The 24826-nt window shown below is 41.4% G+C and overlaps 1 protein-coding gene across 5 annotated transcripts in view; it reads left to right on the top strand.

Moving 5' to 3' along the window:
- The window catches only part of Hp1bp3 (heterochromatin protein 1 binding protein 3), a 28305-nt gene extending 4368 nt beyond the window's left edge, over positions 1–23937 (top strand). For 2 of the 5 annotated variants that reach the window (XM_034501935.2, XM_034501936.2), the window contains exons 2-13: positions 738–920; positions 1288–1390; positions 2950–3103; positions 5200–5359; positions 8409–8552; positions 10211–10288; positions 10892–11046; positions 14674–14764; positions 17790–17949; positions 20324–20435; positions 21509–21619; positions 22240–23937. In XM_034501935.2, the coding sequence (XP_034357826.1) occupies positions 825–920; positions 1288–1390; positions 2950–3103; positions 5200–5359; positions 8409–8552; positions 10211–10288; positions 10892–11046; positions 14674–14764; positions 17790–17949; positions 20324–20435; positions 21509–21619; positions 22240–22534 (1659 nt within the window). In that variant the 5' untranslated portion in view covers positions 738–824 and the 3' untranslated portion in view covers positions 22535–23937. Of the gene's footprint in view, positions 1–737; positions 921–1287; positions 1391–2949; positions 3104–5199; positions 5360–8408; positions 8553–10210; positions 10289–10891; positions 11047–14673; positions 14765–17789; positions 17950–20323; positions 20436–21508; positions 21620–22239 lie in introns of those variants that run through there. The other 3 variants (XM_034501937.2, XM_034501938.2, XM_034501939.2) reach the window with 2 other exon arrangements.
- Positions 23938–24826: the final 889 nt, after the last annotated feature.

Raw genomic sequence — 24826 nt, 5'->3', positions numbered from 1 at the left:
GTTTGCTCACTTGTTAAGAAAAGAGCTAATTCTTTAGCTCAGGATGACCTAAAGTTCAGAATTGAGATCGTGTCCTCTCCTGCCTCAGCTTCCTGAGTTCTAGGGTTACAGGCATGTAGCACCATGTCACTTATCGTAGCTATTTGACTATGCCTTCTTACTGTCTGCATTACCTTACATCACGCTGGGACAAAGCTGTGGATGGACACTTCTTCTAGGTGGTGATCTTAACTCATCTCCCTGGCTCTGGAGTCCTTCAGTGCTGCGTCCTCAGTAGTAGTTTTACACTTTGATTTTCCCTTTAATGAGGAAAAAAATTTACTTTTCTATTGGAGTTAAAACTTGTGTTACTTTTCTTGACCCCATTTAAATGATAACCACAAGTCATAGAAAAGGGATCCTTGGCTGGACCTGCCCTATTCTCCTGCCTGAATTCCAGATAGTGGCAGAGGGATTGGAGTTAGGTTCCTCAGCCCATGTTGTCCTTGCTGCTTTTGTTCCCGTGGAAACTGCAAAGCTGCTGTGGCTTACGCGTTCCTCTTAGCCTTGCTTTATTGTTATATGTTGATAATGTTGTCTTTTGTTGTTGTTGTTGTTTTTTTTTTTTTAGTGATAACTAAGTCATCTGTAACTTAAGTTTTATCATTATATTAATTCTCTTTGGAATATTGAATTTAGATGTTTTAGTTTAGTTTTGTTTCTGTTGATCTTCACACCAAGTCTTTTCTATGCTTTAGGTTGACTCTTCACCACACTGAAGCCATTAGGATTAACAGCAGAGGCTTCAGAGTTTCACCAGTATTCAGGCCTAGAAATTATTTTAAATGGCAACTGATATGTCTCAAGGTGAACTCCTCCATCCTAAGGCACTCCCACTTATAGTAGGAGCTCAGCTGATCAGCGCGGACAAGTTAGGTGAGGTAGGGGCTGATGCATTCTTGAAGCTTACTCTTGGATCAACCCCTGACTGCAGGCTCTGCATAGATACAGAGTTCTTTTCATCTCAAATTCCTTTTCCCTTTCCCCTCAAATTCCTTATAAAGCTTTCAGCCTTCTAAGTTGATTCCAAATTACCTATAACTTTCAATTTGAAGTTCTATCTAAAATATTTTGAATATTTTAATAATCATGTTTCACTTAAAAAATACCTTGTTAAAAGTAATTTGTATCAGATCCTGGAGTTGACTTGAAGAATTCTCCCACATCTTTGACACCCAGTTAGGTCCCTTGAGAGAGACAGAAGAGAACTCTTTATGCTTGTGTGATTATGGGCATCTTTTTTCTTAGAAAGCAGAAGATAGCACCATGCCTATACGTCGTCGAGCTGTGAATTCTACCCGGGAAACTCCGCCCAAAAGCAAACTTGCTGAAGGGGAGGAAGAAAAACCAGGTAAAGTAAAGCAGCCACATTTTAAAACAACAAAACCACTCCAATGTGAAGTACTCCAGAAATCTTTTTGAGCTTAGTTATTCTCATGTTCATAGTGAAGTGTTAAAAAAACGTTTGAAGGGAGGGAGCTGTTTGTGTCTTGTGCTGGACCTCATGGTAATGGAAGAGTGCATTTTCTCTTTGAAGCCCTTTGGAAAGTGAAGTGTAATGTTCCTGGAATTAAAAGCATCAATGAGAAGCAACTGGTGTGACATTTTTGACATAAGTGTCCTGGGAGAGATGTCTCTGGAATTCAGGATGGCTTGGGTCTTCAGGATGGGCAGTGGAATCACCAGGAGGCCATAGAGAAATATCTGGGTTATCCAACACTGGGTGTGGTTTGCCTTAGCAGGGAAGAGATGAGCCACTCAGGTAGGTACAAGGAGTGGAGACAGAATCAATCTGTCAGCCCGCAGAATGGTTTCCTTCCTGCCATTTCTAGCCTTCTAGCCTTTCTCCCTGTTAGTCTTTGTTTTGTGACTTTCTTCTTCTCTCTTTACCCCTTTCATTTTATCTTCTCCTTGCATAGCTTGGGTTTGCAGGATTAGCACACCACCATTCTCTCTCCCTGTCAGGGCTTTTTCTTTGTCTCAAAGTCCTTACGTGCTGTAGTCAATTTAGGCATCCATGCCTAGAGAGAGGGGAGTGTGAAGTCAAGAGTTTGAACATTAGTGTGGGCAGTAAGCTGATCACCAGTGTATCCCTCATAGCCTCAGGTCACAGGCATGTGGCAGAATGATGTAGACTGTGAAGACTGAAGGGTGGCTTTCAATCTGAGGCCAGTCAGGACTATAGCATGACACCATCCCCTAAACTGCCACACAAGACTTCTTATATTCTTGGGTCACTCAGAAGAAATGACAAATCTTCAGAAATTATGTCCAAATTTTAGGCTCTACTTTTTTTTTTTTTTTTTAAGATTTATTTATTTTATTTATATGAGTATATTGCAGCTGCCTTCAGACACACATAAGAGGGCATCAGATCACACTACAGATGGTTGTAAGCCACCATGTGTTTGCTGGGAATTGAACTCCGGACCTCTGGAAGAGCAGTTAGTGCTCTTAACCGCTGAGAGGTCTCTCCAGCCCCCTAGGCTCTACTTCTTTTAAAACTGTTTTTCTTTCTTGAGACAAGAGTTTGAGCTTAACACAGCAAGCTCAGGAACTTGCTGAGTAGACAAGTGTGACCTTGAACCCTTGAACTCATGTCTTCACTTCTACCTACCAAGTGCTGGGATTACCATGTGTGCCATCATAGCCGGTCATGCACTGTTGGGTATTTCTCATACAGTGGTCTGGGTAAACACTCGAATGATTTAACACCATGGAAGACAGTTGGCAGGCCAGGTAGTGCAGTGGTAAGTAGCACTCATACTCCAAAGCCATGTGGTGATTCATATTAGAATGCATCTTTTAATTTGAACAGTTGGCAGGTCTGTTAAGTAACATGTTTTTTACTTTATTGACTTGGGGGGGGGTGTTCTAATGTATCTACTTGATGCTCACTTGATGTTTTAGAACCAGATGGAAGTTCAGAGGAATCTATCTCTACTGTAGAAGAACAAGAGAATGAGACCCCACCTGCTACATCCAGTGAGGCAGAGCCGCCCAAGGGGGAGCCTGAGAGTGGAGAGAAGGAAGAGAACAAGTCTGCTGAGGAAACCAAAAAAGAGTAAGCAGTCCTGCTTCCTTGCTGTTGATAATTGAAGGCTGTATGGAAAGACTGATCACGGACTGTGTGAGTGTACCAGAACACCCGTCTATGCTAGGGGTTTACAGTTTGGGTTTACTTCTTACAGTTACTGTTTGAAAAAGTTTCCTTCTGCACATTTATACCAGTTAGACGTTGTGGGGTTGGTTGGACGGTATCTGAGTAAGTGCTTCCTGTTTGCTTTGGAGTATGTTTTCCTGCTTAGAATTCATCAAAGGAACATTTGATACTTTAAGCTTTGATAGAATCTCAATAAGAAAGGGTAACTACAGAAGCCTGACTTGAAAGACACTTTACCATTTGTTCCTGCCTCCGTGCCAACAGTGGGCTGTTTCTATTGCCTATTAGAATACTTGGTTAGTCAGCAGCATGAGCTCTGTATGGGTGAGGGAGTGAGCTCTGCAGGTAAGACTTGCAGTTGACGGTTTACTTAGATCTGTGTATGAAGGTGGCTGTTTAACTTGTTTTGTTTTTTTCCTTGAGCGAAGAGGGGACAGACACATTTGAGCAGGTCTTACTGTGTAGTACTGGCTAACTTAGACTCACTATGTAGACCCTGCTGGCTTCAAACTTACAATGAGAGTCCCCATGTGTCTACATCTCTGGTGCTGAGTTACCTGTATTTGTCACCATGCCTGGCTTCCTTTTAAAAAGAAAACTGGAGAGCAATTGAGGACAGCTAGTAATATGTAGTCATGTGTATTACTTAGGACATCTTTTCTTCCCATTAAGAGTAAGATCTGTGCTTTTTATTGGCTATGCCATATTTTTTAGTATTTCAATGCTTGTGGTAGGTAAGTGGATTCCTGTTACTACTTTAAATGAATTTTATAACATCTCTAGCTTCAAATTTTTTTCATTCTTTATTTTATTTTATTTTATTTTATTTTGAGACAGGGTTTCTCTGTGTAGCCCTGTCTGTTCTGGAACTCACTCTGTAGACCAGGCTAACCTCAAACTCAGAGATCTGCCTGCATCTATCTTCCCAAGTGCTAGGATTAAAGGCGTGTACCACCACTGCCTGGCCAAATTTTTTATTCTTTACCTTAAAGGTAGTTGATGTTGTTTTACTGTTTCAGTGCTGAGACATAATTGTGACTTAACATTCTTTCCCCATATCCTATTGCATCTGTTGTCATGATTATTAATTTTTATTATTTTTATATGTATGGGTATTTTGCTTGCCTGTTTGTGCATTGTGCATGCTGGTGCCATGGAAGCCAGAAGAGGGTGTTGGATCCCTTGAGATGGCTGTGAGCCGTTTTACGTGTACTGGAAGAACAGCCATGCTCTTTCTTACTGCTGAGCTGTCTCTCCAGCCAGAATTTTCACTTTGGTTTTAGGGAAAGTTAACGTGACTGCCCTTTGTTGTGCCCGAGAGAACCGTCTTTCTAGCTCGTTATCTAAGAGGGCCTGCTTGATTAATTATAGTACCAGGAAGGTTTTAATGTTACATTTTGTAAATTTTTGCTTGTTTTATATATCACCTCAATGTAAATAAATAAATAAATAAATAAATAAATAAATCTTTTCTCCTCAAGGCTTTATTTTGTAGCTGTTGCTGTTCTGGAACTTGAGCCTAGGCTAGTTTAACCTCGAACCTAGGGTCATTGTGCTTCCTGAGTGCTGGGACTACAGCCTCTAAACCGGGCTCTCCCTCTGTAGCCTTTTCTTTTTTCTTTTTATGACTGTCTTTTGATACTAGAGGGCCATTGGTTGTAGGACCCCTATAGCACCAAGATCTGTGGGTGCTGAAGTCCTTCCTATAAGTTGGTGTAGTGTTACATGTAAGTTAGATGCATCCTCCTTTACATCTGAGCTACTTACACTGCCAATACCTGATACAGTGTGAGTACTTTGTATACAGTTGCTGTGCTGTGTTACTTAGTGACTAATAATAAGAAAGAAAGTTGTGCGTGTTCAGTACAGAAGGTGTTTACCCCTAAAGTATATATAGTCTTTTGGTGTAGAATGCAAATGTGGGATATTCTTGAATACATGTTAACTGTGCCTCTTTTGAAGAGTTCATCTTGTTTAATGAAAACCTTGTTTTTAAGTGAGAAGGATCAGTCTAAAGAAAAGGAGAAGAAAGTGAAAAAAACAATCCCTGCCTGGGCTACTCTCTCTGCCAGCCAGCTAGCCAGGGCCCAGAAACAAACACCGATGGCTTCCTCCCCACGGCCCAAGATGGATGCAATCTTAACTGAGGCCATTAAGGCAAGTTGTTTTTTCAAGCATTTCAACTCATTTCAACTCTTCATCTTTTCCTTATTTCATTCTTTCCTTATTTCAAAATAGCTTATTTTGTCCAGACATTAGAATTCCTGCTTTGCTTCTTAAAGGAGATTCGTCACATGACACACATGTTTTTCTGCTATAATTAAATTTGATGAGCACCCCCACTCCCGAGACAGGGTTTCTCAGTGTAGCTCTGGCTGTCCTAGAAATTGCCCTGTAGACAAGGCTGACTTTGAACTCAAAGATCCACCTGTTGCTTCCTCCTTGGTGCTGGCACGTTTGTTGTTAAAAACTCATATCGAGGGGCTGGAGAGGTGATTTAGCAGTTAAGAACATTTGCTGCTCTCAACAGAGGACTTGAATTCCATTCTCAGCACCCACATTAACAATCAGCTCATGACTCTCTGTAAATACAGCTCCATTGTGATGTGTACATTACACATACACAGGAGCCAGATGCCCTCTGTGGGTAGCCTGTGTACATCACATATACACACACATATGCACATCTAAAATAAAGTCATTAGAAAATACTCAGAATTTTTATTAAAAATTACTCTCAAGTTTTGTCTGTACAGCTAAGCACCTCATATGTACCACTTTTCATACCTAAAATAAACTTCAAATAAATACTACTGCTTTGGTTCTTCACTAATTTTAAAATATTGTAAAAGTTAGCCTTCTTATGTGGCATTATGACTTCAGTGTAATTCGTTGGCTTCATTAGCATATGTGGCTCTTGTAGTCTTGGGGTCAGGGTGGAGTTCATGATGAGGCACAAGTTGAATGACCTTGAGCTCCCTGTTAGTCAAGGATGACTTTGAATTGGTCTTCTGCAAGATTACAGGTTTTTGCTGCCAGGACAAGCACCAAATGAAAGGGTAATCTTACACTGTATTATGCAAATCTCTAACATCCCCACTGCTGGGGTCCAACAGCAAGCCTTATACATGTTAAGCCTAAATTCTTCTTCCCCCTTCTCCCCTTGTATTTAAAACCAGAAGATTTATTTTACTTTTGTTTCCATGTATGCCTATTTGAGTTTATTACATCATATGTGTTCAGGAGCCTGAAGAGGGCATTGGATGCTCTGGAATTGGAGTTACAGGTAGTTTTGAGCTACTGTGTTGGTGCTGGGAACCAAGTCCGGGTTCTCTGAGAGCATATTTAGCCAGCTTTCCAGCCAGGTTTCTAAAGGTTCTTTTTTTTCTTCCTTTCTTTTTTTGAGACAGTTTCTTTGTATAACAGTTCTTGCCCTATAAACCAGGTTGGTCTTGAATTCACAAAGATCTGCCTGCCTCTGCTGCTGCCTCTGCCTCTCGAGTACTGGGATTAAAGGTAGTCTTCACCACTGCCTGGCAAGATCTCTATTCTTTACCTAGCCTCTCTTTTTAAGAATTTCACATACGCCGGGCGGTGGTGGCGCACACCTTTAATCCCAGCACTTGGGAGGCAGAGGCAGGCAGATTTATGAGTTCGAGGCCAGCCTGTTCTACAGAGTGAGTTCCAGGACAGCCAGGGCTACACAGAGAAACCCTGTCTTGAAAAACCAAAAAAAAAAAAAAAAAGAAAGAAAGAAAGAAAGAAAGAAAAAGAAAGCATGGGGAAGTATTGTTCCTATGTGCTTAAAATGAACTGACACTGTTGTGATTGGACTGTTGTGTTTCCTTCAGTTTAATGGTAAAGATGTGTGTTCTAAATTGTCTTCATTTCTTTTCCTGTTCCTGGGACAAAATATACTCTTAAAAGCAAGTTAAGGAAGAGTTTGGGTTTTTAGTTTGGTCTCTCTGTGTAGCCGTGGCTGTCCTGGACCTCAGTCTGTAGAGCAGATTGGCTTTGAACTCAGAGATGCCTTTGCCTCTGCCTCCCAGTTCTGGCATTAAAGGCATGTATTACCACTGCTTGGTATTTTTTAAAGATATATTCATTTTATATATTTATGTATGGGTGTTTTGCCTTTATGTATTTATTTGCACCATATTTCATGCCTAGGGCCCATAGAAGCCAGAAGTGAGTGTTGAGTTCCATAGAGGTCACATTGCAGGTGGTTGTCAACTGCCATATGAGTCAAAATTGTACGTAAGTCCTCTGTAAGATGAACAAGTGCTCTTAACTGCTCAGCCATCTCTAGCACCAGAGAAGGGTTTATTTTAGTTCACAGTTCAAAGTACTGCCCATCTTAGACTGAAGGTCAAGGCTGCAGGAGCTTGAAACAGGTAGTCATGCCAGGTGTGGTGGTACAGACCTTTAATTCCAATGCTTACCAGTCCGAGGCAGGTGGATCTCTGTGAATTCAAGCCAGCCTACTCTACCTAGTTTCAGGACAGACAGAACTACACCGAGAGATCATGTCTCAAAAAGGAGGTTGGGGTGGGGAGAAGCAGGTGGTTGCTTTATATCTGTAGACAGAGGAAGAGCAATGGATGCATGCATTTGCTCAGTCCCCTCTCTATTTATATAGCCCAGGAGTCCTGCCCAGGGAATAACCCCACTCACAATTAAGAAGAGTCTTCCCACATCAGTTAACTTCAGATTGTCTCTCACAGTTATGCCCAAAGGCCTATCTCTATGTGACTCTAGATTTTATCAAGTTGACAATCAACACTTTTATAAATACAGGCTCGAATTAAAGTGGAAAAGGGATTTTCATTTACTCTTAGGATATTTATAGTTTAGGTGTTGGTGGTTATTGGTTTTTAAAGACAGGGTCTTACTTGTAGCCCAGGTTGACCTTGCATTTGCACCTACCTCCAACTCCTGAGTGGTGAGGTTACAGGTGTGAGCCACTATACCCAGTGATTCCTGTGATTTTGAAAAATTCAGATTGTTACAGGAAAACAAAAGATTATTGCAGAAGCACTTGTTAGTGTTGTTCTCCACAGCCTTACAAGCCTAACTAGACTGAACTGAAGCACTGTCCATTCCTCTGCCTCTTTACCATTAAGCTCACTCTGTAAGAACTCATTTAGAAAACCATTCAGAGTCTCTAACCAAAAATGACTAACATCTTCTGTCTGGTTTGATACAGGCATGCTTCCAGAAGAGTGGCGCATCAGTGGTTGCTATTCGAAAGTACATCATTCATAAGTACCCTTCTCTGGATCTGGAGAGAAGGGGCTATCTGCTTAAGCAAGCACTGAAAAGAGAGTTAAACAGAGGAGTCATCAAGCAGGTATTGCGCCACATGAGAGTACTTCATGTGTCAGCTGTGCTAAGGCCATTTCTAACAATAGTTGTGTATCCTTATTTTGTGGCTGAAATAATTCAGCTGGACCTAGTCTTACCAGGTGAGCCTCAGGTCACTTTTTTCATTTGTTTGTTTGTTTGTTTGTTTGTTTGTTTTGAGACAGGGTTGGTTTCTCTGTGTAGCCCTGGCTATCCTAGAACTCACTCTGTAAACCAGACTAGCCTGGAACTCAGAGATCCGCCTGCCTCTGCCTCCTGAGTACTAGGTATACACCACCACTTTATTTATTTATTTATTTATTTTTATTTCATGTGCAATGGTGTTTTGCCTGCATATATGTCTGTGTCATTGTCTCTGGAGTTGCAACAGTTGTGAGCTGGCATGTGGGTGCAGGGAACTGAACCCAGCTTCTCTGGAAGAGCAATCAATGCTCTTAACCACTGAGCCAGCTCTCCAGCCTTCTGCAGGTCACTCTTTTTTTGTTTGTTTGTTTTTTTTTGATTTATTTATTTTATTTATTTAATATGAGTACACTGTAGCTGTCTTCAGACACACACCAGAAGAGGGCATCAGATCTTATTACAGATGGTTGTGAGCCACCATGTGGTTGCTGGGAATTGAACTCAAGACCTCTGGAAGAGCAGTCAGTGTTCTTAACCACTGAGCTATCATCTCTCCAGCCCCCCTGCAGGTCACTCTTAATAGAGGTTATACAGTGGTGTGCTTTTTCTCTGCCTGTTGTACTATTGGTTGTGTCTTTAGAGACTGTAATTTCAATATGCTTGAAATTACATAGCCCTGAAAGTGATAACAAGATTGGGAATACTACTATTGTCATAGCAGAAGACAACTTGCTTTTGTGTTAGGTTTGTTAGCTCTAAAATATAATTTATCTGACTTAATTGATTACTTAAAAATTAGCTTGTTGGTAGCCTCACCTTAACTGATTATTATATAAACTTTTACCGCCTTAGAGCTAAAGGACATCAGATGAAGCCTGAGTAGAACTAACACTGATTTCAGGCATGATCTGGGCTACTTTGCTTAGTTCTTCAAAGTATTCCTTGGAGTTGGAACAGCTTAGGGCAGGCATTGCAGCTCCAGCTAGAATACTTGCCTGAGCAGGCATAAAGTCCTGGTCACCCTGCCCTGGAAAAAGTCATGACAATTCTAAAACATAAATGGACTTTATCTCATCAAGGGTACTCTTCAGAAGTCCACAGTAAGAAAAAGCACCATGGTAGCAAAAAGAGCTGGTCCTAGGATCTAGTTCATCACAGTCCCAGAGCTGCTGGGGTTCTTTCTGTCTGCAGAGTGCCATGGGTTTAGGTTCTGTGCTAGTCAGACAGGTCAATTCTGCTTAGGAGAGCTCAAGGACTAGTTAATTCTACAGTATTTACTTACTGTATTCTTTGTGCTGGTACTTAACAGGTTCATCAATGATTAAAATGATTCCTATTGTGTGGAGATTACTTTTTTTTTAATGTGTCGTGTCCCAGGTCTTGACTCCTCAACTCCAGTGTTGGTTCTTTGCAGACATAAGCAGTAATTCCTTCACGTTAGCTTTCACGTCAGGCTCTGTAGCCATCCAGTGTGGCGCTACACACCCACTACAGGAATAACGTCAGTTTCATTTACTTTAGGTAAAAGGAAAAGGTGCATCTGGCAGTTTTGTTGTGGTCCAAAAATCAAAAACGCCTCAGAAATCCAAAAACAGAAAGGTAAGTCTGTACGGCAGTTGGCGTGTTAAAGTACTGTTACTACCGCTGAGGACGGAGCACTGTTGGAAGTGCAGCCTTCCTGTTCCAGCCTCGAGAGGCTGTAAGGAATTTCCCCGTCAGTGAGTGCAGTAGCAGCTTGCACACCTTAGCATTCCAGCCCTGCTAGCTGTGGTCTTCAGTGCCTAATGTTGAGTTATGGGCAACTGTATGAATTATACTATTTGTTGTGAAATATATTTTAATCTAACGAGATATATAAGTACATTTCTGCTCAGAGCAGACCCCAAACTGTACTCAGATCCCTCTTGTCTTCACATTTCTATAAGTACTAACATACAACACAGTTTCATTGATTTAAAAAAAAAAACCAAAAACAAAACTATGGCTCAAAATTAAAACGTGAAATAATATTTGTCTTTGCCAATGATTAAAATCATGATGCTCTGTATTATTCTTACAACTCTGAAAGGTTAATACATTTAAAATTAAATTTAATAATTTTTGTTTTTGAGACATATCCCTAGCTGCCCTGGAATTGTAGGTAGCAGGTGGGCTGACCGCTGTCTATTCTGTAAGGATGTAACTTTTGATGCTGTGTTGCAGAAGAAGGGCTCTGCAGTGGATCCAGAACCACAAGTAAAACTGGAAGATGTTCTCCCATTGGCTTTTACTCGACTCTGTGAACCTAAAGAAGCTTCCTACAGTCTCATCAGGAAATATGTGTCTCAGTATTATCCTAAGCTTAGAGTGGACATCAGGTATTAGCATGCTGCTCCCTTAAACCCCTTCTTGAAAAAGGCCATAGATGAAATATTTAAGGATTTCTTTGGGGTGAGCCAGAATTAAATCTTTTTTTTTTTTTTTTTAATGTTTTTATTTATTTATTTATTTATTTTGTATCTTAATTCCATTTTTTTTTTTCCGTGACATGTAGGGGTTTTTGTTGTGGTTCTTTTCATATTCTTACATGATCTTAAGAGAGTTTACCTGTCCCTCAACAGTCAGTACCTGTGCAGAATTTGGTTCCAGGAACCTCCTTGATACCAAAGACTTAGAACTACTCAAGCATAGGCCTGACGTAGTGATACATAGTGATACATTTGTGAGCAATAGATACAGTGCATGACTTTTTGTGTGATTGTGTGATTTCTTTTGTTTTTAATTTTAAGATAGGAACTCACTGTGTAGCCTAGACTGCCATCAAACTTAGTCTTGAGGGTTCTTCTGCCTCCTGAGCTGTAGAGTTATTCCTGGCTTCTGTATGTGCTTTGCCGTTGAAGCTGGGGCCTTATGCTGCTAAGCCTCTACCCCTCAACCATACATAGCTCCTCTTCTTCCTTTTTATTTTGACACATTGTTGCATTAAATTGTCTAGACATGCCTTAAACTTGTGATTGTCCTGCCTCAGCTCACTAAGTAGCTGCTGGTATTATAGTCCTGCAGAGTTGGTCTTGTCCTCTGGTATACTTTAAATCTTCCCTAGAACATTTAAAATGCCCAATATAAATGTTATATTAATAGATTTTATAATGTATGCAACAATGGTAAGGGGAAAGTGTGTATTCAGTATAGGTATAGCTCCTTCACCCCAAAATGTTTTTGAACCAGTATTGAATCAATCCTTCCTGTAGAAGGACTGATTTGAGACAGGTTTCATGTAGCCCAGGCTGGCCACAAACTTGCTATGTAATAGGATTGTCTTGAGTTACTAATCCTCTTGCTTCCACTTCTAAAGTAATGGACTCACAGTGTGTACTACCACACTGTAGAACATAATGTGCATGCGCATTTAGAATATGTATGGGGGCATGTGTTTGTGTGTTCAGATGCATGTGCACATACAGAGGTCTGAAGTTGATGCTAAGAGTCTGTCTTGATTGTGCCACTGAATCCTTTGGCTAGTCTGGCTCCCTAATTTGCTGTAAGAGTTGTTTTTGTTTTTTTTCCCCCTGCCTCCTGTAAGCTGAGAATACTGGTGGACTACCACACCCACTTGGCTCTTACATGGTTTCTGGGGGTCTGAGCTTCAATCTTCATACTTACCTGGCAAGCATTTTACCCATTGTCTTAGTTTCTTTTCTGTTGCTGTGACAGAACACCATGACAAGGGCAGCATACAAAAGAAAATGCTTAATTGGGTTTCTGAGATCAGAGGATTAGACTCCATGATGGCAGAGCAAAGACAGTGGGAATGGCACCAGTCCTTTGAAACCTCAGAGTCCACCCTTGTGGACTCCTCTAACAAGGCTACATTTCCTAATGCTTCCCAAACAGTTTAGCAACTGGGGACCAAGATTTCAAACATAGGAGCTTGTGGGGGCCATTCAGACCACCACACCCAGAGAGCCATCTTCACAGTCCCTGTAACTCTTTCATGTTGGGTGAAATGGTGGCTCCATCATTAGGAGTGCTGGCTATTCTGGATGACCTAGGTTTGATTTCCAGTACTCAAATGGTAGCGCACAGTGGTCTAGTTCCACGGGGCCTTATGCCTCCTCAGGTACCAGGCACATGGTGCACAGACAGACATGCATAAACACGCACGCGCGCGCACACACACACACACACACACACACACACACACACGCATAAAAATGAGTAGACATAAAAATAAATATTTAAAAAACCCTCTTCTATCAACTTTAGATAGTCATTTTCTGTTTGCTGTGATAGCTCACGTTTTATTTAATAGTAAATAGGGGCCATGGAGATGCCTCAGTGAGTAAAGGTACTTGCTGCCAAGCCTACCCTTAGTGTGCTGTGGTCCCCAGGACCCACATGGTAGAAAGAGAACTGCCTCTTCATGTTGCCATCTATTTATACACATGTGCCCATAAAATAAATTAATAAGAACTTCCTTAAAGGGAAAAGGCTTAATAACTTATATAGTCTATCTTTATCATTTAAACATAAAATTCTGAGTAATTTAGAGAGAGAGAGAGAAAGAGAGAGAAAGAGAATGTGTGTGTGTGAGAGAATGTGTGTATGAGAGAGAGAATGTGTGTATATGAGAGAGAGAGAGAAAGACAGACAGACAGACAGACAGACAGACAGACAGACAGACACGAGGACACAAGACAGGGTCTCACTGTGTAGACAGGTTGGCCTTGAATTCACAGAAATCCACCTGCCTTTCCCTTATGAGAGCTGATCTTAAAGGTGGGTACACTTGGCTTTCCTTTCAGGAAATGTAGACCAAATCATTTCGGTTGTCACAGTTGCTCAGTTGTGAGTTTATGCAGTGATGTGTACACTGCTGCTGCCGCCCCTCTGTTCCTGCTCTAACCACCTCAGACAGTTTCTGAATGGTTGAAGCATTCTGGACAGCAATGGACTGAAAAACTGAGTCCATCCCTTTTCTTGAAGCTCTTTCCCCCTTTCTGTTCTGTAAAGCCATATTGCTTCTCTCAGCTAGCTCCTAGTCCTGACAACCTTCCTTTTTTTTTTTTTTTTTTTTTGAGATAGGATCCCATGGGGGCTGGAGAGATGACTCAGTGGTTAAGACTGACTACTCTTCCAGAGATCCTGAGTTCAATTCCCAGGAACCACAAGGTGGCTCACAACCATCTCTAAAGGGATCCGATGCCCTCTTCTGGTGTGTGTGAAGACAGCAACAGTGTATTCACATACATAAAATAAAAATAAATCTTTAAAAAGATAAAACATAGGATCTCATATATCACAGGGTTTTTGTTATATTTTGAGTGTCATCACAGTGGGTATGCCTTAATTGCTTTGTCCCTGTCATTATTGTGCAACAGCATAAATTTGCTTCCCATATTAAGATGTTTGCAGGATTCAGTTTACTACTGAATCCTTACTACTTCAGTTTCCTTTGTGAGGTGATTGGATGTGCACACGTGGGGTTTACAAGCCCACTTGTACGTGTGTATGTGGAGGCCAGAGGTCAACTTCGGGTGTGCTGTTCCTCAGGACATGTCATTTATCTCTAAAATTGCCCTTTTATTTTTTCCTTAAGTACTTTTACATGTTCCATGAATTTGATTGGTATGATGAAAGCCAAACTCTTTGTGTGGCGTGGGCCACACAGTAAGACCCCAGGTCTCTGCTTTGTTCAATGTTTAGGGCCTTCATCAGTCTTGATGGTAAAGGTCCAGGGTCTCAGCATGCTCTGGCATTTAGAAAATTTGTATATGTGAGGACTCGTGTGTGTGTGTGTGTGTGTGTGTGTGTGTGTGTGTGTGTGTGTGTCTCAGTAACAGCTTCCTCAGGAGGAAAGAAGTTCTGCTTGTCCAGGATGCCTGCGTTTTGGTGTTCCGCTTTTTGTCTTTTTAACAACTTTAGATCTATAAATACCCTCAGGTCTATTTCTGCAAGTCTTCTTTCATTGATATATTTATCATTGTTTTTATTTCACTCTGCAGGCCCCAGTTGTTGAAGAATGCTCTGCAGAGAGCAGTAGAGAGAGGCCAGTTAGAGCAGATAACTGGCAAAGGCGCTTCGGGAACATTCCAGGTTAGCAGCTGAAGGCTTGCTTGTCAAACTGGTTCTCAAGTAACCTCTTTTATTCTCAAACTGTTGAAGACTTAAAAAAAAATGTTTTTTATGTGTTAACATCTATTAATGTTTACTAAATTAGAAATTGAAACTAAGGACCCAGCATGGTGGCAGGCACTTGTAATCTCGGGCCTCAGGAGACTGAGGTAGGAAGAGTTCAGATTCAAATCCAGCATGAGCTTCATTAGAGAGGCCATGTCTCAAGAAATAAAGAGAAGTGGCAAGATAACACAGTAGGTAAAGGTGCTTGGCTTCAAGTCTGATGACTTGAGTTCTGTCCCTAGGACCCATGTGGTGGAAGGAGAGAAGCAACTATTGAAAGTTTAGCTCCACATGTGTCATGGGTGTGTGTGTCCACATAATTACCCAACAGTAACTAAATGTAATAATAAGTATTGGAAAAACTGGACATTTTACATTGTTTTGTTTTCTGAGACAGTGTTTCTCTGTGTAGCCCTGGCTATCCTGGAACTCACTTTGCAGACCAGGTTGGCCTTAGACTCAGGTCTGTCTCTGCCTGCTGAGTGGTGGGAAAGGCTTTTACATTAACTCCGTAAGCAGCCCTTGGGGTGCAGAGTGCTGGGCTGTAGAAGCAGGAGACTCGTTGGAGTCCTTTCGGCTCTATGGTGGGGTAGGGCTCACAGACAGCCTTGGCTGCTTGACACCCATACACAAAAATCTAGTAACCAGTGGTTCCTGCCTTAATCCTACAGTGTGAAGGCAGATGCAGGGGAATTGCCATGAATTCGAGGCCAGTCTGGTCTACAGAATGAATATAGGACTGCCATAGATAGGTGGCAATAAACTATCTCAAAAAATAGAAAACAAACAAAATTTGATAACACTGGACCCTTTACATGGTAAATAATGTTTTTTTCCATGAAAAATAGCTATGACTTCAAAAAATTGGTTAAGAGAAACACTTTTTTACATTTTTGCTAATGTTTTTAATGTCTTACCTTAAGACATTATTTATTTAGTGTCTTTTTATTTAGTGTCTTTTCAGTTTATGAAAAGGCCAGCCTTATGCATAAATAAAGATAGCTAAGACAGATTTCAGATATTTGTGGATATTACTTCTTGATACTATACCAAAACTCAGTAAATAGTAGATTGTTTTAGCAGCTTTGTTGATTAACCTAGTTTTGGTGAATTTTTAGTGGTACAACTGTCTCCAAAGTTACGTTTTGGGACCTGCTGCCACTCTGGAGATATCCCTTGTGACTATTGCAGTCACTTGTAATTTTTACCCTTAGCTTCAGACAGCCTACAAGGTCTGCTGACCCTTCACATTTCATACAGAAGAAATTATTCCTTGGGTGTCCTTTTGTATTTGCCCTGTCTACTTAGCACAATGTCTGAATTTTCCCCTGTGATAGCTTGTCTCCATACCTCGTTTATCCATGTGTTTATCCCTGTGATAGCTTGTCTCCATACCTCGTTTATCCATGTGTTTATCCCTGTGATAGCTTGTATCCATACCTCGTTTATCCATGCATGAGTTGCATATTTGGATTGTTTCTACGTTAGTTAATTATGTGTGCTGTCTGTGAACGTTTGCGTAAGTGTGCCTTGTGTAAATACGGGCTTTCCTTGAGTGAAGTCAGTAGCTAAGAGTAGCCTTGCTAGCCACTGTGAGCAGGACCACACGATTTCACACCCCACAGGACCTGTGCTCTCTCTGTATCGTCATCACCAGCCCTGTTAGTCGGCTTCGTTCTAGTCCAGCGTGTAGAGGGGAAGTGGTCTCTCTTGAGGTTTTAATGGGCATTTTTAATGGTTACTGATGCCAAGTACATTACTTGTGCACACTGGTCATCTTTGCATTTTCTTTCATGAAATCGGTCTATGAAGAACTCTTGCCCATTTTAAAAACGGAGCATTTGTTAGGAGCTCTTTACTGCAGATCAGAGTCCCTAGTCAAACAGAGAACTTGAAATCGTTTTTCTAAATTCATCTCTTTTTACTTTTTTTACACGAGACAAGGACTCAGGTAATCAGGCTACCCTTGAACTTTCTATATAGTTGAGATGACTTTGAACTTCTGATTCTTCTGTTCCTATTTTCTGAGTCTTGGGGTTACAGGCATTTGCCACCATCACTGGTTTATGGGGTGTTGATGTCTGAACATAGGGCTTCATGTATGCCAGACAAGCAGCCTACTAAATGAGCCATATTTACATACAAGTTTGAAGGCAGACTTTTTGACAAATGAAACCCTGTCTCAAAAAATAAGTAACCCAATACTATACAGCATTCCCATTTTCTTTTCCTATTTGGCTAATTGGTACTTATCTCTCTCTGTCTGTTTGTCTCTCTGAGTGCCCCTCCCTCCCTCCTTATCTCCCTCCCTCTTCTTCCTCCTCCTCCTCCTCCTCCTCTTCCTCCTCCTCTTCTTCCTCCTCCTCCTTCTTCTTTCTCTCTCTCTCTCTCTCTCTCTCTCTCTCTCTGTCTGTCTGTCTGTCTGTCTCTCTTTCTCAGGGTTTTTCTGTGAGCCCTGACTGTCTGCTGTCCTGGAACTCACTCTGTAGACCAAACTGGCCTCAAACTCATAGATCCTTCTGCCTCTGCCTCCCAAGTACTGTAATAAAGGCGTGCGCTGCCATATCCAGCTTAATTGTTACTGATCTTTATTTCTTAGTCTCAGCCTAGAATTGGGCCATATAATTGTATGATCCCCTAGATAGTTTTCATGGCACAAGGCATAAAGATGTCAGTCCCTTTGGGTTCAAAATATCTGTTGCTGTTTTAGGAGGGTTGGAGAGGTTAATGGAAGAAGAAAAGACCCAAAGGAGGGTTGGGACTCCTCAGTTCAATTAAAACCTGGTGAGTGGGAAGAGAAAGTCCCTGACCTGATAATTCATTGTAAAACATATCTGTGCTGATGCAGGAGCTCCGACCCACCTGGTGCAGAGGAGTCTTGTCTTGACCTGCTTTGGGAGAGTGTTGTCTTGATGCTTTTCTCTTCCTCCTTGGAAAACAGCTGAAGAAATCGGGGGAGAAACCCCTGCTTGGTGGAAGCCTGATGGAGTATGCAATCTTGTCTGCCATTGCTGCCATGAATGAGCCGAAGACCTGCTCCACCACTGCTCTGAAGAAGTATGTCCTGGAGAACCACCCAGGGACCAACTCAAACTATCAAAGTAAGAGGCTGAGCTGTGAGCGCTTAACTGGGGCTAGAGGGGATTTTCCTGGAGGACAGCTGCTCCTGTTGGTGCAGTAATCAGTCACTGAGGAGTGACCAAGACTGATGTTTATGCATTTTAAAGGGCTGTTAACTTTAGTAGTTTTTGTTTGCCTGTGTGAGGGAGAGAGGGGGGAAGGGCGAGGGCGAGGGAGGGAGGGAGAAGGAGAGAGACAGAGGGAGAGATTGAGAATGTATGCCACCTGAGAATGTATCTCCTGGTACCTGCAGAGATGAAAGCGCACAGTATTCAATCCTCTATGGCTGCAGCTATAGATGACTGTGAGCAGCCTAACATGAGCTCTGGCATCAAACTCACATCCTGTGGAAGAGCAGAAGCACGTTTTAACTGCTGAGCTGTCTCTCCATCCCTTACAGGTTTCATTTTTAAGATAATGTCTCATTGTTTCACCTAGGCTAGCATGAAACTCAAACTCCGTAGGCCTCAGCCTTTCAAGTGTGAGGTTACTGGTATTACTGGTGGGGCTTCTTGTTGATTTGCAACGACTCCAAATCAGAGGTTGTTATTGACTTAAGCCCTATAGCAAGATGTTTTTTGTCTCAGTAAATTACATTTATCCAAAGTAGTGCTTTGAAATTAGACACTAGTCTATCATTCAATACTTAGCGCCATTTTCTCACATATTAGTAGAGAGGGGCAAAGTTGGCATCTTATTGAGAGCTACTAGACTGCAAGGGTTTAGTATGAAGAATATGGAAATTCTGTAAATAACAGAAACTACAAACTAGTATATTTAAAAAATTTTGGCCGTATGTGATAGTTCATGCTACTGGTACTTGTCCCATTAACGGCTCCTTACTTGTCCCAAGTCCTGTTCCTGGTGCTTGGGAGGCTTAGGTGAGAAGATCACTCAAACCTAGTAGTTTGAGGCCAGCCTGGTAACAAAGCAACAGCCTATCTCAGTAAAATGAAAGAACTATAATTGGAAGCGCGTGGGTTTTTGTTATATGAGAGAGGGTCTCACTATGCAGCTCTGGATGACCTGGAACTCTCTGTGCAAACCAGGCTGACCTCTAGCTCAGCAGTCAGTCCACCATATCTCCGGAGTGCTTGGAATAAAGGCATGTGCCATTACACCTGGCCTAAAGAATTATCTTTTTTTGCCGGGTAGTGGTGGCGCACACCTTTAGTCCCAGCACTTGGGAGGCAGAGGCAGGCGGATTTCTAAGTTTGAGGCCACCCTGATCTACAGAGTGAGTTCCAGGACAGCCAGGACTACACAGACAAACCCTGTCTTGAAAAACAAACAAACAAAAGAATTATCTTTTTTTAATGCAGAGTCTTATTAAGTCCCCTTGGCTGGCCTGGTGGTGGCGGCGCATGTTTTTAATCCCAGCACTCAGGAGTCAGAGGCAGGCGTATCCCTGAGTAAGAACTACAGGGCTACAGAGAAGAGGCTCTAGAGGAGTGGGTGCTGGCTGACTTTGTACTTGAAACCCTTTTGCCCTAGCCTCTCCAGTAGCTAGGCATACACACACCACAACAACCAGCCAAGAAGCCTATTTAGTAATGTTTTCATTTTCAATTATACTGAGGCTGTCTTTTATTTTTTAAAGGGGTTGGGGTTTTGTTTTGTTTGATTTTTTTTTTTCTCAAGATTGTGTAGCTCTTGTTGTCCTGGAACTCACTCTACAAACCAGGCTGGCCTCAAACGCAGAGATCCACCTGTCTTTGCCTCCCAGGTTCTGGGATTAAAGGTATGTACCACCACTGCCCATCTGAGCCTATCTTTTATTAATTAAATTATTTTAATTTTGATAATCCTGCTTGCTTCTTTTGTATTACAGGTGGTCAGTGTGTTCATGTGCATGTGAATCTGTCTCCAACTCCTAGTTCTAGGGTTTCAGATGCACACTGCGGGTCTGCTGTTTTCTTGTGTGCTAAGATGACTCTGTGATTCTTGCTGCCTAACCAGAGGTTACATGTCAGATGCTTGAATGAGTGGAAATGAAATATTTAGATTCACAACTGTTATTAACCAGTTATGTGCTACCTACCCAAAAACAAGACTCTTGACCTCTAGATCAAGGCAGTTATTTCATTCTAAATACCTGTTTACTTTTTCTGTGGGAAAAAAATGTGTTTAACTCAATGGATTCTAATGTTTCCTTTTACTTTTTCAATATACCTAGCCAAATTTACTGGCACAAAATAATTGTTTTATGAACTAATTATAAATAACTCAGTCAGGCACAAAGGACTATACCAGTTTGTGTCTGTGATCAGTTGGCATGGTTTGCATTTAGTGGTGGTTGACTGACCAAATCTGAATATATAAACATTTTCTTCCTTCTTGAATTTTTTTGTAAAGTGCATTTGCTGAAAAAAACTCTGCAGAAATGTGAGAAGAACGGGTGGCTGGAGCAGATCTCTGGGAAGGGGTTCAGTGGCACCTTCCAGCTGTGCTTCCCCTATTACCCCAGGTGAGTGCCCTCAGTGAAGCACAGGCCACTGTGCACTTGAGTCTGCTGCCCGCTTCCAAGCCTGGGCTAATATAGCTTGCCTCATTCCTGCTACCCTGAATTGGAACTATCTGAAAATAACGACTACCAAAAGGTTCTCACTAGAGCTACATTCCGGCTGTCTTGGCATTGCTGTTGGGTAGCCAGTTCTTGGACAGTCATTCCATGATCATTCTTTATCCTTTTAAGAAATAGCAACAGTCAGATTGCAAGAGAATTAAATACTAATTAATCACCCAGAAAATCAGATGTGGAGAACCTGGACCTTGTCCACGAATCATAACTCTGCCTTCTTCAAACTTCTATTTGAAAACCTGTCTCCTGTTCATGATATATTTAACTGTCGAACAGAAGCATACATGAAGCTCTTAGCTGCATACCTTTCTGTGTGTTGGTGCTGGAACTCACTTATGCTTTATTAGTAAGATGCCATAGCCTGTGCCATGAGGATCGTGCTTTAGCAACTCTGCATTGACACTTTGTTACATAATTATTTTTAAAAACATAGACATTACTTTGTTGAAGTTATACTTAAGTTTTCATACATTAAATAATAAATTGAGTAGTCATATACATGTTTTAATTTATGGAAATACTAATAGAAAAAAGTTTACAAAGAGTTTAGGGGATACAATCCTTTCCTGATTTGTTTAAAACGTTGAAGAGTTTTGGTCTTATAGTTATCTGCCAGTATTGTGAAGGCAAAACAAGGTTATTGTTCTGTAGACCATTCACTGCTGTGTATCTGGGAGAGATAGATCTACATGGCAGAAGATTAGTAACTACTTACTAAATGGTGACAATCTGTATTACTAAATGATGGGAGGAAGGAAATTAAAACATGAAGCTTCCTAGATTTATGATGACTTTGTACATATGTTCAAAATAGGTTAAATTCTAAATAGATACTTGTAGTCTAACTTGACATTTCTGAGGGAATCTGAATAAAATTGGATGTGTCCGGTGGCAGGCATCTAAGTTCACATTATTCTCCTCATCCTACAAGATGATGTCTTACTTTTCCCCTACCTTAGCCCAGGAGTTCTGTTTCCAAAGAAAGAGTCAGATGGCTCTGAGGATGAAGATGAGGATGAAGATGAATCATCAGAAGACTCCGAGGATGAAGAACCACCACCCAAGAGGAGGTGTGATAGGAGGGGTCTGCTGAGACAGATACTAAATCCCTCAGAGCCGAAAGTGGAGTTGGGACTGTAATTCCAGCTAAGGAGGCTGGAGCAGAATTGGAAGTTGATGGCCAGTGTGGGCAATTTATTGAAACCCCATCTCAAAAAGTAAAAGCAGGCCTGGGGACATAGGTCAGTGTAGAGTGATCATTGTAGAGTGTGCCTGGTATCATCAGAACATGGCTCCTAAGCGGGGCTAAGGAGAGGAGCGCGTTTTAACCACGTAAGGTCCTTCTTCTCACATTCTTTGAGTAACATTTAAATTATCTTCTCCCTTGAACATTCAAGGGCTCTGAACTTCAGGCAGTGTGAATACATAATGTCTTTTCTGCTCAAACATAATAGAAATGTTTGTAATTTATTCAAAGAAAAATAATGCCATATTATCCCAGGGAATGAGCTGTAGATTTCCAGGAATCAGTTAAATTTGTCTGAAGCCTGTGTTGAGAAATAAGTCAAATTTCTGTTTTTAACATAGTGATTTCTATATAAGCCACATCTCTTTAAGCAAAAGGAGCTTGGTTCTGGCAAATGACTTTCTCCTATACTCAGTGATATATTTAATCTTTTTGTTCTCACAGCTTACAGAAAAAAACACCAGCCAAGTCCCAAGGGAAGATGGCATCCACAAAACAGAGAGGGGCTAAGCCTGCGCGTAAAGTCCCTGCTGCCCAGAGGGGGAAAGTGAGGCCGCTGCCTAAGAAAGCTCCAGCCAAGGCCAAGACTCCTGCCAGGAAAGCCAGACCCTCACCCTCAGTCATCAAGAAGCCTAGTGGGAGCTCCTCCAAAAAGCCCATAGCCAATGCAAGAAAGGAAGCGAAACTACCCAGTAAGGGCAGATCTGCCATGAAGAAGTCTTTCAAGACAAAAAAGTAAATTTTATAGGAAAAAGGGTATCATGATTGAATTCAAAATCTTATTTTATAAGGTCAGTGTGCATTTGTTTTAGTTATAATGCTTTTAATTTTTACTTTTTTCTTCCCATATGAGCATTGTGGGAAGGAGTGCAAACAAACCAGTGTAGACATTTGTTAGCTTAGGCGCTGTCTCAGTGCCTGCCTCTTCATTGTTTTAATTTTTGCCATAATCCTGGACGTCACTGAACTATGTAACTGCCCTGCTTCCTTTGTTCATCCTAACCCCAACTCTCATTCTCTCTTTTTGTGATCTGATTTGGGGTAATTTTTTTCCTCCTTCAAGTTAATCTGAACAATTACAAAGATGTATTTGTAGTGAGCACCTACAGGTCTGGTGCTGGAAGTAAAGATGAAGCAGAAGCACTGTAGAAAGACACTGCTTCCTGCCTGGAGACTTGCTAGTGCTGGGTGGTTAACCCTGCCTGTCAATCACTCCACTGACCAGTCTCCAGCTTGAGCCGGGGACATTTAAACTTGGGAAAGAAGCCCCAGTCTCTGCGATCCCATAGATTCTGAAGATCTCCTCTCCTTTGGTCACTCTGACCAATTGCCAAGCACGCTTTGCTGCCCAGAGCATTGTTCCCTTAACAGCAAGCACAAGTTGTCTGCACCACTTGGTTTTGGACTGAAGGGGAAGTACAGGAATACATGGAATCTGATTTCTGGTGTTGCTTATTACCAAAAATGACAGAATATTCTTGATCAAATGTCTAGATATATTTTTAATATTTGGGGCATGAGTTGTCCCTGTTTGAGAGTCCCATTACTAATGTAGAAATGATAAATGATAAGACAGAATTTGCTAAAATGACCAGTTTTCAGATTCACCTGTGCGTGTGCCCCAACTCCCACCCCACCCCATTCTTTCCATAGAACTTTTGATATCGGGTGAACGGTTTCCTTTTTGAGATATTTTAACAGAAGAGAGGAGGGAGAAAAGCAAGTGAAGCTGTACTACCTGGCCCTCTTCTTATTTGTATTTGTTTAGAGTTGTGAGGTTGTGTAAAATAGTACTAGCTTCCTACTTGAGAACTACAGTTTCTGCTTATCATTTCTTCTTCCCTGTGGCACTTAATATTTTAATTGTCTTATGCTTTTTGATGTATCTATCCTCTGGCTGCCAGAGGAGGAGGTGTGTGTTTGAGACTCATTCCACTTGACGTGTCTCCTGGGACCCACAGCTGCACATGGCTGGGAATGGACGGAAGGGAATGGGCTGCAGTGCTGGCTCCTACCTGGGAGGTCCCATCATGAGGCATTGGGATTGGTGTTGCATGGAAGGCAATCTTTCCTGTTGTAAATCTTCCTTTTTTATGTACATATATTTTGAAAAATATGAATAAACATAAAATTTTAAAAGCTGCTGAACTACAACTTAGTTGAAAAGTTTCCAGTACCTGCCCTGCACGCTCTCCTCCTACAAGGGAATACCATTGCTTTTTCTTTTGAATTCTTATTTTGATGGTCATTTTTAAAAAAAGATTCATTTGTTTATTGATTTATTTTATGTATATGAGTACACTGTAGCTGTCTTCAGACATACCAGGAGAGGACATCAGCTCCCATTACAGATGGTCATGAGCTACCATGTGGTTGCTGGGAATTGAACTCAGGACCTTTGGAAGAACAATCAGTTCTGAGAACTGAGCCATCTCTCCAGCCCCAAGTCAAAGGTTTCTTAAAGAGTCATCTTAGGGGCTGGAGAGATGGCTCAGCAGTTAAGAGCGCTGTCTGTTCTGCCAGAGGACCTGGGTTCAGTTCCCAGCATCCATATGGCAGCTCACATCTGTCTCTAACTCCAGTTCCAGGGTTTCTGACACTCTCACACAGACAAACACCAACAAGTATAAAATAAAAATAAACTTTTTTAAAGAGAGTCATCTCAAGGCTGTGGTGGCGCACACCTTTAATCCTGGCACTTAGGAGTCAGAGGCAGGCTGATATTCTGAGTTCAGTGCTAGCCTGATCTTTAGAGTGACAGCCAGGGCTACACACAGGTTTTTAAACCCTGTCTTAAAAAGAAACAAATAGAAAGAGAGAAAAGAGGGTCATCTTTATTGAAAGACTTCTCAACATCATAAGAGCCCAGTCTTTTCTGTTTAATTAATATACAAATTTCAGGTAAAACCTTAGACTGGAAAAAAATTATGGCACAGGTACAGAGAATAGCACGCCACAGGGACCTTGCTCTAGAAAGCTTGAATTCCTCATATGTTTGCCAGGGATTAGTTACTCATAGTGTATTATTGTT

Source organism: Arvicanthis niloticus, chromosome 5, assembly GCF_011762505.2.
Source record: "Arvicanthis niloticus isolate mArvNil1 chromosome 5, mArvNil1.pat.X, whole genome shotgun sequence".
Taxonomy (NCBI): domain Eukaryota; kingdom Metazoa; phylum Chordata; class Mammalia; order Rodentia; family Muridae; genus Arvicanthis; species Arvicanthis niloticus.
The sequence above is the reverse complement of the archived record's forward strand: the minus strand, read 5'-3'. Positions and strand labels throughout refer to the sequence as shown.